General features: G+C 41.0%; 1 protein-coding gene across 4 annotated transcripts in view; it reads right to left on the bottom strand.

Annotated features, from left to right (window-relative positions):
* Positions 1-12,283, bottom strand: part of Slc39a12 (solute carrier family 39 member 12) — a 68,166-nt gene extending 55,883 nt beyond the window's left edge. Inside the window, exons 1-4 of one of the 4 annotated variants that reach the window (XM_021240485.2) lie at positions 11,959-12,202; positions 11,023-11,081; positions 10,748-10,926; positions 2,400-2,681 (exon numbers count right to left, since the gene is read on the bottom strand). In XM_021240485.2, the coding sequence (XP_021096144.1) occupies positions 2,400-2,681; positions 10,748-10,926; positions 11,023-11,081; positions 11,959-12,008 (570 nt within the window). In that variant the 5' untranslated portion in view covers positions 12,009-12,202. Of the gene's footprint in view, positions 1-2,399; positions 2,682-10,747; positions 11,082-11,958 lie in introns of all 4 variants that reach the window. The other 3 variants (XM_004859960.3, XM_004859961.3, XM_087207220.1) reach the window with 3 other exon arrangements.
* Between the last annotated feature and the right edge of the window lie 521 nt (positions 12,284-12,804).

The raw sequence follows: 12,804 nt of genomic DNA, 5'->3' as shown, positions 1-12,804 counted from the left end.
TTATTGAATGCCTACTCGTCATGTTAAGGCCACTACCTATAAAATGGAGACTGGGTTCATCAGAAGAGGAATCAAGGGAAACTCATTGTGTCAACGTTCAATGCTTGCAACATAAGACAAAGAATAAAGAGTACCTATTGGGAAGGGAATTAGGGGAGGGGCGAGGAAAAGCATGAGGGGCAAAGTTGAAAATGATCAAGGTATGTTACGTGCATGTACCAATTCTCCAAAACAAACATCACTAATTCTATATTAAAAACATCCACTGCTAACTTTCTTAAATGCCCATTGGATTTTAATTCTGTAATTCGTGAGGCAGATAGGAGCATATTCATAGCTGTTGGGGGAAGCACAGTGGAAACTGGGGGTTAGTTACCAAAAGTTTTATAAATGTGGAGAAATAGAACTTGCATGAGTAAAAATCACAAGCTGAAAGATAATACAGCATGAATCTCACAGCAGTGTGTTTTTCATGGAGGTTGTGAAAGAGGACCAATCACAAGGTGCCAGTGAGGATAAAGGAGAATTCCAAGCACCATTTGCACTCTTGAAGTCCTTAGGATGTGATCAAGAACACTCATCTTGCCCGCAAGAGGAACACCTAGTGGGAGCGGTGGTCAAATCCCTGTGTCAGAACCATGGAAACGCAATGGGTAGAATGAACTGAAGAGATGCGAACACTCAGAGACAGGAAGATGAAACTGAGGGTGCTGCATACACAAGAGAACAGAGGAGTAGAATGATGTTCATCGGCTGCGCCCCGAGGGGATGGGTACTATGGAGTAAGCATCTGAAATGCCTGTTAGTGGTTTGACCCGTGGAAGCTGAATCCTGGGCAGAACAAGACTTGGAAAAGCAAGTGATGGGCCTGGTGTTCAACCCCTGCCGTGACCTTCCATAGAAAGTCTGGACTGACCGATTTCCTAGGGAGTCCTGGTGGACAGGAACTAGGGACAGTTGTGTCTCTAGGTCACTGGGGCAGGCCTCCAAAGGGCTTATGAAATCAGGGGGTCAATTCCTATTGAGTAAATAGAGGAATGAATTAGTTCTCCCCATAGCGTGATTTTATTCTATCCTATGAATGTTTGAGCTCACAAGCACTCAGAAGTGGATATTGGCAGTACATGTGGGATAACCAGAAACCTGACGTATATACACCATCTGCTTTTAAGTGCTGGGTCCCCATTTCCATTTAATCCGCATCAAAGGGGTCATGGGTAAGATGAATGAAATTTAAGTGGCCCATTCAAACCAGTCTTGTGTTTCGTAGCTGTTGCCATGAAGACAAAACAAACTAAATTCTGTCAAGGGAACTTTTCCTAAAACAAAAATAGGAGCAAAGCTATGGTCCAATATGGTTTGATATTTGTGGAATTAGAGCTACTGTAGTGATGTTCTTAAAGCACTGGGTAAACATTTGGTCTGCCAGTAATAAGAGATTAAATATACTTATAGTGAATTGGAGGATATGTTTGCTGATCATTAAACCAAAGCAAGACTATACAGATAGATATTTGTGGGCTCATAGAAGCTACAATCAAGACCAAGAACCAAGTTTGTCTGTATATATCAATGAATAACTCAAGAGAGAAAAAAGCCAGTTGTAACCATACTTCTCAAAAATGTGAGGTAGCTCAATTCTTCTTGAAAATATGGCTTAAATAAACTTTATGTTCAGAGAACTTTATTTGCTAAAACTTCCTATTGGAACTCAGAAAGCCAAAGCATCACTGATGCTTATATGCATGAAAACAAGGGTTAAAGCCCTGACATTAAATAAATAAATAGCATTACTAAAAGGTGAGCTTTTTCTAGAATGGTAATGGCGGCAACACAAGACCAGGTGCCCATTTCCTAAGACTGGGAACTGGGAGAGACGAGAAGCGTTTGAATGGGTCAAGTACATACGCAGCACAAATCGAAAGCCACAAAAAGCATATTGTCTTGAACGAGCTATAACGAATAATGCTTTTTTGCAAGCTGCCTCTTCAGTGAAATATCTAAGGATAAACTCATCTCTCTGTAGGAAGGCAAGGCAAATAGACACACAGACCTCCACTCTATGGCTCAGTCCTTGGACACCAATCAAAAAGCTTTGAGTCATGCTGTCTTGGGTGCTCAGGGGGACTCAGGAGGAGAGAGCTGCCCTGTCCCCTGGCTGGCCTGCCTACCCACCCACCCAGCTTCTGGCTAAAACTCATCTTCCAGTTAGTCATTACATTTCCACTTTTGGACTCGGAATTTTAAATTATGTCACTTACCATGTCATAGTTTAAAACCATGAATACTCATCTATCTTGGAAGTGCTTAAATGTCTTAGGAATAAATAAGTGATGGAAAATAAGGGCCTGACCCTCTGGCTTAGTAGCAGAACCAGTTATCGACTGTGCCCTTCTTACCTCGCTCCTGGACGTGTCAAAGTGCCGCCTGGTGAGAGCCAAGATGTCTTCTGTCTCATTCTGTGAAAGGAAGTAGGAGTCCTCATCCTGCCTGAGGCTCAGTAGGCTGTGCAGGTAAAATTTATAGTCTTTATTACTCATGTTGAGCTTTGAAGAACAGATCTCTTCCTGATGAATAATGTAATAGAGGAGGAGAAGAGAAACTCTCTGGACTACCTCCTCTGGAAGCTGCTCTTCCAAATCTCCCCCGGCTATGAGTAACAGTGCATCTGGTTCAAAACACTATGGGGAGAAAAATGAAAGAAAAAGAGGCAAATTTTAATAAACTGCACCAGAACACTAACAACCACAAGGTCCCAGCTGATTACTCCAGGAATAGATGAGAAAAGTAGTCAGGTCCAATAGCGAAATTTAGATAAATGAGTCATGGTTAAACTTTTTTTTTTGTTTTACTACTGGGGATTGAACCTGGAGCTTTCATAGTGAGCTGCAGCCCCAGCTCTTTTTATTTTTCATTTTGATACAAGGTCTCTAAGTTGCCAAAGTGCCCGGGCTGGGCTGGAACTCAGAATTTTTCTGTCTCAGCCTCTCAGGTGGCTGGGATTACAGGCAGGTGCCACCGTGCCCTGCTGGATTGATGGAACAGTGATGCCCTCCTCAGGGAACTTTTTTCTAAGAGCGATACTTCTGTCCCCAACTCTGGCTGCCACAAGTTGTTCATATGCTACTTTACATAAGACTAGCCAAAGCTTTGGCTTTTAAAACGATGCCCCGTTATACTTAGGGTAAAATCCAAATTCCCTGCCATTTTCTCCTCAGCCTGGCTGCTGTATATATACCCTACCTCTCCCCTACTTTATCTTGCCCCTTTTGCTACCATTTCATTAAACTCCTGCCCCTGTGATTTTCTGTCAGGTACACCCAGCTCTTTCTCACTGACTTTCAGGCCTGCTTATTCACCTTATTTCTCAAATCTTTGTTTAAAATGCTTCCTCCTTAGGGAAGCCTTCCCAAGTTCTCTCAACTCTGTCCTCCAGGACAATGCTGTCCACAGGAAACTCAACACAAGCCATCTACATCTTCCCAATTTTCTACCAGCCACATTTTAAAAAGTAAAATGAAACAGGTGAAATTAATTTTAATAATACGGTAAAGAAATGTACGTATCTAAGATATCATTTTAGCAGATAATCAAACAATTTAAAATTATTTAGGTATTCTATTTTCTTTTCGTTGGACTGAATCTTCAGAAGCTGGTGCATGTTTTATAGTTCTGGCAACCTCAACTCTGATGAGCCACATATTAAGTGCCAATAGCCACATATGCCTATAGCTACCAAATTGGGCAACACAGCTTTACAACATCATAACTTTATTCTCTTCATAGCACTAGTATTGTAAAACTACTTTGCATGCTTATTTTCTATTCCTTATAAGAACAGTGGTCCAGAAAAGGCCACCTTTTTTCTGTTGTGCAGAATATCCTCAGCATACAGCAGAGTACCTTGCATTAAAGAAGTATACAAATTCAATGGAGGAGCACATGCTCCCCTCTTCCATCTAAGCTAAGCGAATCCTACAGGTGCTTCCACTGAAAGGAATCAGAACACATTGGGTATACCCCCAATCTAGCACGTTGGCAATTTTCAGCTGAAGGCAAATGAGAAACAGTAGATATGGAAGGCTCTCTACCTTTGCCCTTTTTACCTAAATTTCTCCTGATAAAGATGACTTCTCTGTACCAAGTGAAGGAGAACATTCTTATCACCAGAGACTAGGAGTTGATGTGGGTGTCAATGTATACAAACAAACTACAAAAGCAACCAATAGCACCCATTAGCACCTCTCATATACTTCCCAGTCATTTCCCCCACAATTTGCCAACCCTTTGCTCCAAGCCCTTTTCCTCTGTTCTTCTCACATCTCCACAATGTATCGCTCTTTGTAAAATGGTACAGAAGTTCCTGGGTCTAATCACTTTGAAGCTTTCACGTCTTTCTATGAGGCTCCCAATGTCACATAAAACTTTAACAGCAAATAAAATGTGTATTCCTTTTTTCCTGTTGATCTGCCTTTAAATTCACAAGCCCCAGTCACAGCCCTTAAGAGTGTAATCGGAAAGTCTTTTTTCTCCTATACTATGCTATTTTCTTTTGCAAACCATAGGCAGATATGTCTTCTCTAATCTCAGAAGTCCCCCTGACGTAAAGGATATTAACATCTGGAGACACAGAGACAAAACTAAACATGGGAATTGAAGATGGGAAGCTATCTTAGTAAGAGAAGAGCACCTCTCTCCAGGACAGTTGGGAGCTCCTGGGGATTCTCCCAGGGTGTGAGAAGCAGCTTCATCACCCAACAAGAACATCTTCAGCACTAAGCATTGAGGAATGTCTGCCCTGAGTCTGAGGGCTTTGACCCACTGTGTGCACAATTTACTGCAATGTTTTTTTCATCTGTTCTTTGTGAAATGGATGTTTTAGAGGTTCTGATTCCATGTCTGCTGGGCATCCCACTGGGTAACACCTGGCATATACCATCTGCTTCAGGGAGAAGCGAATTTCATCTATCTCCAAAGTAAAGCACAATGACATTATTCTCAAAGCCACACAAATTCTAATCCCTTCTCAATTCAAGAACTTGACAGGGGGGACACAACAACAAGACAAACTTTTAATGTGGATGTTAAGTTTCACCTCTGAAGCCACAGCTGCCCCTTTCTGTCCCCTAAGTAGCCCCTAAGAAAAATCCGTACATTGGTTTACAGAACTGATGCCAAGGCTCACTTGAAACAAAAGTATAATAAATCCATTCTTGGTACCAAATAACCCCTGATACCAATTCACTGGTATTGTTAGCTATGATTTAATGGCCAGCACTATACTAGACACTGTATTCATGTATTCTTCAGATTACAATCTAGTTGGTTCGGGAAAATGTTTAGGGTAACGAATTTTTTTAGTGGAAACTGTGTCTCATTATGTTAAATGGGAAAATAGAATATTCTCAGCTTATGTACTAATCCATCAAATATTTCCACATAAAGCACTGAGAATACCAATTATACAATTATGGAATTATTTAATGTTTAATGAATGGGTACATCTGCATGAAATATGCAAAGATACTGAACAGAGTCAAGTGAGAATTTCCTTTTATGAAAAAACCTATAGCCATAATATAGGTGAAAAACAAGTTTAATGGAGGATAAGTAACTTGTCTAAGCCACATAGCTAATGATAGTTAGCTGTGGCAGTCTTGAGTCCTATTCTTCCAATGACAGGCCTTATTCTTCAGTTCCTTTCTTTGGCGCCATGGAAGCATAAGCTATGGACCCCTCATGTATTTAAGATGCAGCTTCTTCGACCATTCACTTTCTCTCTGTCTCACTGTGTAGAAGGAGAAGCCAACTAGAGATTTGGATGAGTTCATGTTGATGTATTTTCAAGTACTGCTCGGGCTGTTTATGAATCTGAGTCAGTAGGAAGAAGAGCATCCAAAGCACTAGGAGCCGATGTTCACAAGCCCACCAGATCATACTGTTGTGGCCAGGGCTTGGCTGACAAGCACGTCTCATCCTACCTGAGGTGTCTGAGACTCTGTCCATTCATGGTTCCTCTTTCATGTTTTTGTTGTGCACTTTTCAGGATTACACCAGGCTGTGTGTGTGCGTGTTGGGGGGCAGACAGTTGAGAAAAGGATATGCATTGCAGTTGTGCAGATAAGTGTCTTAAAATTGGATTGTACAAAGCATACAATGTAAAAGTAAAACTGATTTCTGACAAGTTTAAATCAGTTAGGGTGGCATCTTCTTTTACCTGACTAGGGAATTCAATCATCTTGAAGGGACAGGTGTCACCTAGCCCTTAGTTTAATTATTGAGGCCTGCTGAAATAAAGCATAGCCAGGAATCAAATGACTATAAGCCGAAAACTTTATTCCCTTTTGTATTTGAATCTTAGAGAAGCTACTTTTTTGTTTTGGTACCAGGGATCGAACTCAGGACCTTGTGCTTGCAAGGCAGGCAGGGTGCCACTGAGCCAAATCCCCGGCCCAGAGAAGCTACTTTTTAATATGAAAGACAGCAGCTTGAAGAAAGAATACTATAGGAAATATCAGAAGAACTAAATAAGAAAATACAAATTCCTCATCTGGGTAAATCTGTGACAGAAAAAAAGCAGTGGTGCTGGGGAGGGGATATGGGAGTTCTCAACTCATCACCACTACATTTGCCTTTGTCGTTAAAGTGTTGGCAGTTGGCTCAATTGTGTTTGGGGAAGAACATTTAACACAATTTTCCAAATACCACCATCCCATAGACATCAAGATCTGCCCAAGCTGCCAATGCCTGTGAAGTGATTCTTTGTTAAAGAATAATGAACTCATTCAGGAATAATCCACTAATTTTCCTTTCAATCTTGTCAGCTGGAGGCATAAGATTTAAAGGGGAAAAAATCTAGGAATAAGTATTAAAGAATTCACAAGGAAATAAACTTTAGGAAAACATTAATTAAACTGAAAGCAGAGGGCTTCTTTACAACTAAATGGGCTGCTGAGACACTTGTTGGTAATTGTCTATCACTCCTGGACAACATATCCGATCACTGCCTCTAGCTCTGCAATTCCAGCTTTGCCTATTGCTCATACATGTAAGAGCCCCAAAGATAAAAAGTAACACGGTAGTGTTCTTTTTCTACGTCCATAAGACAGGCAGCAGACCTGCAAGATAAACTGGAGAGGCTTTAGCCCCAAAGATGTTTAACATTTGATTTTGACTCATGGGTAAATCTACTGTCTTTTTTCAGGTTCATAGATTTTTATAAGGTCTTTCTTAATAGGAGGGTATATTTTTCTAATGGATAATAATTGACTGTAAAATAGAACAAGTAAGTTATATTTCTTCCATTTCTTGGCAAAGATGGGAGGAAGTATGTTGGCTGATAGCAGGGACTGACTGTTATGGGTTCGTAGGAGAGTTAATGGTTCTCCTGAAAAAAAACAAGTCTTAACAGAATTAAGATAAAAACTCACTGGATATATAAGATAAAGTTTGACGCTTTCTAAACTTTATCCATGAAAATTAGGACAAATGAGTGCAGGAGTAGACTGAATAGAGAAGCTTAAGACAGTGATTTTTCTATTTGAATGTGCCTGAGAATTTCCTGGAGAACTTAGTCAAAATCCCAAGCATCTGGGATAGCTGAAAAGGGATCCGGGGGACAGGTGGGAGGGGGGTTCTGAAGAGTGTCACTATTCCTGTACCATTCTTTCACAGGCAAATAAGCATCAGACATCACTGTGAGGTACAGGAAATGTGAGGGAATGTCATTCCCAAGTCCAAGCTCATGGCTATATGTCCCTGTGCCCATGTGATTCCCATAGAGCTACCTTCCCAGCAACAGACTCATTACCCTAGTCCTAGTGAGGAAGGATAAAAGAAATAAAGCTAGGTAAAAAGGTAACAAGGAAATTCAAATTCTCATCTTCCTTATTAACTTAAAACTCTGGGCCAGATCCCTGTTCAGCTCTGCATATAGGAACAATAATCATTTAAGAAAAGTTGGCAAAACAATGTTTATATATGCCCTACATTTTCCTGGCCTATCTCACCTCCTTCAAGACCAAGAGTAGCTAGAAGAATGCTCAAGGTTTGCAGGGACACACAATTGCCAGCTTATGCAATGTCCAGTTCTAGACCTCCCTGGAGTGATGCCCCGAAGTCTCCAAACCTACAAGCACCTCAGGTTCCAGGGAAAGCAGAGCCTCCCTGGGATGAGACCATCTCCCCACCCAAGAGCAATTACCCCATGACAGGAACTAAGGCAGCCCTCTCCCAAGCAAGGACAATCATCTCTTGGGAACCAAATGGTCTCTCAAGCCATAAGGGTTCCTCCAGAGGTAGAAAGCAGGCTGAGATAAAGATCAACTGAACCCTGCCCCACTAGCTAATCCTTATGCACTTTATGAGATGTGCTTTTGTGAGCAGGCCCATTCTGAAGCTCTTCATCAAAGTGCGCCCCTCCAGGTGCTCAAGCCGGTCCTCTTCCTATTTTCTCTTCTAACTCTGCCTAATAAACTTGCCTATGCCTTGCAATGATGTGTCTTGAAATTCTTTTCCCATGAAGTGAATCAGGAACCTAGTTGGAGGGCCAAGTTGAATTTTCCATCTCCTCTTTGAGGACCTCCTTGGACCCCATCCCATGACATTCACAGATGTGGAAGCAAGGGTTCAGCATATTTTAACAGCTAGAAGGTTCCAGAACAGGGCACGTTTCCCTTCAGGAACCTGTGTAGGACCATGATTCTCATCTTTACTTGTGTTTATTCTTTTGGAGTTACTTCCTCCCTCGTTAATTCCATGAAAACTCTAACTCTTTTCAATAAAGAGAAGTCAATATCATCCAAGAAATACCATTTTCAAAGAGTGAAGCTTGAATGGATTTATTTTTAAATGCTCAATGTTCTCAGATTGATTTTTTTCAAATTCCATTTTTTTACCTACATCTAAAATTGGGAGATTTTTTTTTCCCCCTCTTCACAAATTCAAGATGCGACTTCACAAATTCAAGATGCGACTTCACCATTTTTTTCTTTTAGAAATGTGAAATCACTTCTTTTCCCTCTCTTTTTACCACAGAATTTCTATCATGAACCACACCTGTTAGCAAGGTCCCTAAAAGACAGTAGAGACTCAATAACAACCTGAAGCCCTGTGGTTTGGGCCAGAACTTGGGTGCTTGTGAAATTGGGAGGAATCTGTTTCCTTTGGCCTCTCATGGATGACTAGGTTCCTCGCTGATGGGGGATTCAGGTGACTCACAGCCCTTGAGCAGGTGAGGCTGAGATTCACCTTCGGTTCACCTCAGCTTCTTTCAGAGAAAAAGGGCAGCAGGAAGAGGGTGAAGCTATTACACTGACTGTTTCAAGGCCTGGGAAAGGAAATACAAATGGAAGCCAGATTGGCCAAGCCCTTCATAATGTCACAGAAAAACAATAAATGCAAAACAATCTCTTTCTCCCAGCTCCAAATATGGAGAACAATTTTGCCTGTTTACATTCCCCCTAGCAGAACTAATACTCAACCAGCCTTAATAAGGCACTTCATGTCATTAAAGCAGAACATTGCCCTGAGGCAAATTCTCAGAGGACACTAATAAGATATGACACCTGGTTATTTCCAGCAGGATGTCTTCTGTTGCTATCTAGATACATTAATGTCATCACAGACGCGTTGCCTATTATGTTTCTTCTGGGACCCATTGGGCATTTTAATAATTATCGAATTATCTGTGGTTCACACAGAGCAGAGAAAAATTCTGTCTATGAGCAAGACCACTTCTGTCACCAAATAAATAAATATTTTAAAAAACAACACTTGGACCAGCAATGTGCTCCCAACCCTATACCTTGAACGATGCATGATTGAGAAAATCTGCCAAAATTTATTTAGGAAGCAGTTAACTTGCTTCCGATTGACTTATGTTTTTATGTGTCTGTGTTTTTGTAGGTTCTACCTAAAAAAAGCAACTCATCAGTCAGAAATTGGTGGCGCAGAGCGATTTGGTTGAATTTTGAGTTCTTTTATGACACAGGGTTTTCCTTCATTTGCTGCTTTTATTTAAACCTCCTACCATGCCACCAACTACCCTGAAGCGTGGATTCTAAGTCCTCACTTTATACTAAAGTGACCCAGAGAGACTTAAAAATTCCATCCCAGACAAGCCAAGACTCAGTGTGAGAGGATGAAGCCCTAATACAGGGCTTCTGTGAAACCTGCCCAGCTCACAGGAGCAGGCTGTGGAGTGGACTTCAGAGAGCCATCGGTCCAATTTCACCTCTACCTACACAACGGCTCTCTCCCAGCTAAGATTCCTCATCATTAAGAAGATGATTATTCAATCTTTAACCATATACCATGCAAAAACATTAAAAAACACCAGTTGATATCTAGGAGAAAATCCCAAAACCTGTACATGAGACAAATATCAGATTGCTATGATTATGCTACAGAAAATAGCACCTAACCAATCATGTGCACATTTGGTACAGGAAAGGGAGGGGAGCAAGCAAGGAAACAAGCAAAAGTTAATGCTTGCAAATAGATACTATACCTCTAAACATGCACTAAGTTTCTAGGGCATTTAAGCTGGAAAAATAAAATGCTCCCATCCTTAAGCACTATCTGCAAAATGCGGAAAGGTTTGCTGGATCCCAAATACAGAAGTTATTTTACCACAATGCTTTGCTCACTTAGGTTTTGGAAATTTTACTTTTCCTGAAGTGGTCCCAGAATCCATTGCTCTCTTTTGCACATGCCCTGATACCTGATCCTATTCTGTGTCACTAACCAGGTGACAACCTCCTTGCAGTCCGTGTGTCCGTGGGCACCCAGTCTTCTCCAACAATGTTGCGATGAGACTCCTGGAGTGGTTGAGGGGTGGGTGGTCATCAGCACTGAGAATCCGTAGTATTTCTGCCAGTTGGCCTTGCTTCTCGGTGCCGAGGCTGTCCTGGCTTGAAGGTGTGTCTGTGGCCGTACAGGGGACAAAGCTGACTAGAAGGAACAAAGGCACCCCATATACCAAAAGCTTTGTCCAGAGGGACATCTCCACTCTTCCTTCACCTTGAGTCTGTCTCGGATAGGGATGAGTTAGTGGGATAAACTGGTAAGCAGAGGAATTTCTGTGGTAAAGGGGAAAAAAATAAAGGCTTCAATTATTGCGCCTAAAGCATGTTTGAAAGGACTCATTAATTGGGTGGCTAAGCCGATTTGCAAAGACAAGCTGTTCCTTAACAACAGGGGGTCTGTAGGTAATTTATAACCCCAAACAGCAGGCAGGAAACTGGCATGGCTATAGACCTTCAAATTGCAGGACAGTTAAGACACCTGTTAGATTGTCTCTGTTGAATTAACCAGAGACAAACATCAGAAAGAGTGTCTCCCTTTTTCTACAGGTGGCACAAAAACAGGACACAGGATGAGAACAGTTTTATTCTATCCCATGGGAAAGAACTCCACTAGATTTGTGTTCCTCATCATTAAATTAAGCAAATAAAAGTAAAGAGAAAAGAAATGTGAATAAATTGCCAATAAGTAAAATAAAATAAGCTAAGTAAAAATGCTTTGGACAAGGAAATCTTATACTGGAAGAAAATGGTAACATTCAGAAAAAGTGGATCTTTCTGCTTTCTTTACTAATAATCAAGATCCTGGAGAACGAAGTATCTTAGAAAAACAAGATTTCAAGATCGCATGAGCCTCAGTAAATGTTTTCAGTCAATGGTCACTAAGAAGGGTCGGAGATAACTATTGAACCAGTCAGTTTACAGAGAAAAAATCAAAGCTTTTCAGCTGATTGTTTAAGGAACACAAAATGTTAACACCATCCTAGGTCAGATCCTGGCCCAGAGAACAGCTAAAGACAGTAACGGAGATGCTGGGATTACATGTATGGCTAAAAAAGAGAGTGAGAGGGAAAAATAGAAGTGAAGTTTAAGATTCTTACATTAGCATTTAAAAAGTAACAGAGGTCAAAACATTTCTAAACCCAGGACTTACCTTAAGAAAGATAAATGATTATTTATCTGGAGCTCTGGGGCCTTCCACATCTCAGAGAGTACTTTGTGGTTTCAAAGTCCTCTGCTTTTAAAATTCCTTGACTGTGCGCTGGGAGCTAGAGAGGATTATTCCAACGCAGAGACGTTTGCGGTTGCTATGGAGAGCTGCTCTGAAGGTAACAATGAAGGTGGGTAAAAGTGGGAACTTTCTATCCAGTGGATTTGCAGGAAAATCAAATCAATGTGGCTAATGAATTTGTCCCTTTGTATCAATGTTGAACCAGCTTTGAAAAGAATCATCTACAGTCCCTTGCCTTTCCAGAGACAGAATCTGGATCCAAAAGTATGTCATCATCTTGCAGAATGGAAAGTCTTTAGTATTCCATCAAGATTTTCTCTTTCCAGCCAATTCTGTGATAACTATTTCATCCAGGCTTAAGCCCAGGATTTGTTGAAAAGATACACTCTTTAGAAACTCACTGATTTCACAAGGTGCAGAAGTTTAAAAGATTCAAAGCATTTGGAAATAGAAGTTTACAATCCAGGCATGGTGGTGCATACCTATAATCCGGGCACTCTGGGAGGCTGAGGCAGGAAGAGAGCAGCCTGAGCATCTTAGCAACTTAGCAAGACCCCATCTCATAATTTTAAAAAGCAAGAAAGGGCTGGGGATGTAAGGCCATGTGAAGACCCTGGCTTTAAAAATGAAAAATGAAGAAGAAAAAGGAGGAAGAAAAGAAGAAAAGGATGATGAAGATGATGATGACAAAGAAGAAGTTGTTTTCAAACAAAAAGTACTTGTTGGATAACTAAAGTTCTCACCTGAGGAGCAAGTAGATGCAAATGG

Source organism: Heterocephalus glaber, unplaced genomic scaffold (assembly GCF_053883595.1).
Source record: "Heterocephalus glaber isolate CG9 unplaced genomic scaffold, H.glaber_assembly_v1.0 deba00000768, whole genome shotgun sequence".
NCBI classification, from domain to species: domain Eukaryota; kingdom Metazoa; phylum Chordata; class Mammalia; order Rodentia; family Bathyergidae; genus Heterocephalus; species Heterocephalus glaber.
The sequence above is the reverse complement of the archived record's forward strand: the minus strand, read 5'-3'. Positions and strand labels throughout refer to the sequence as shown.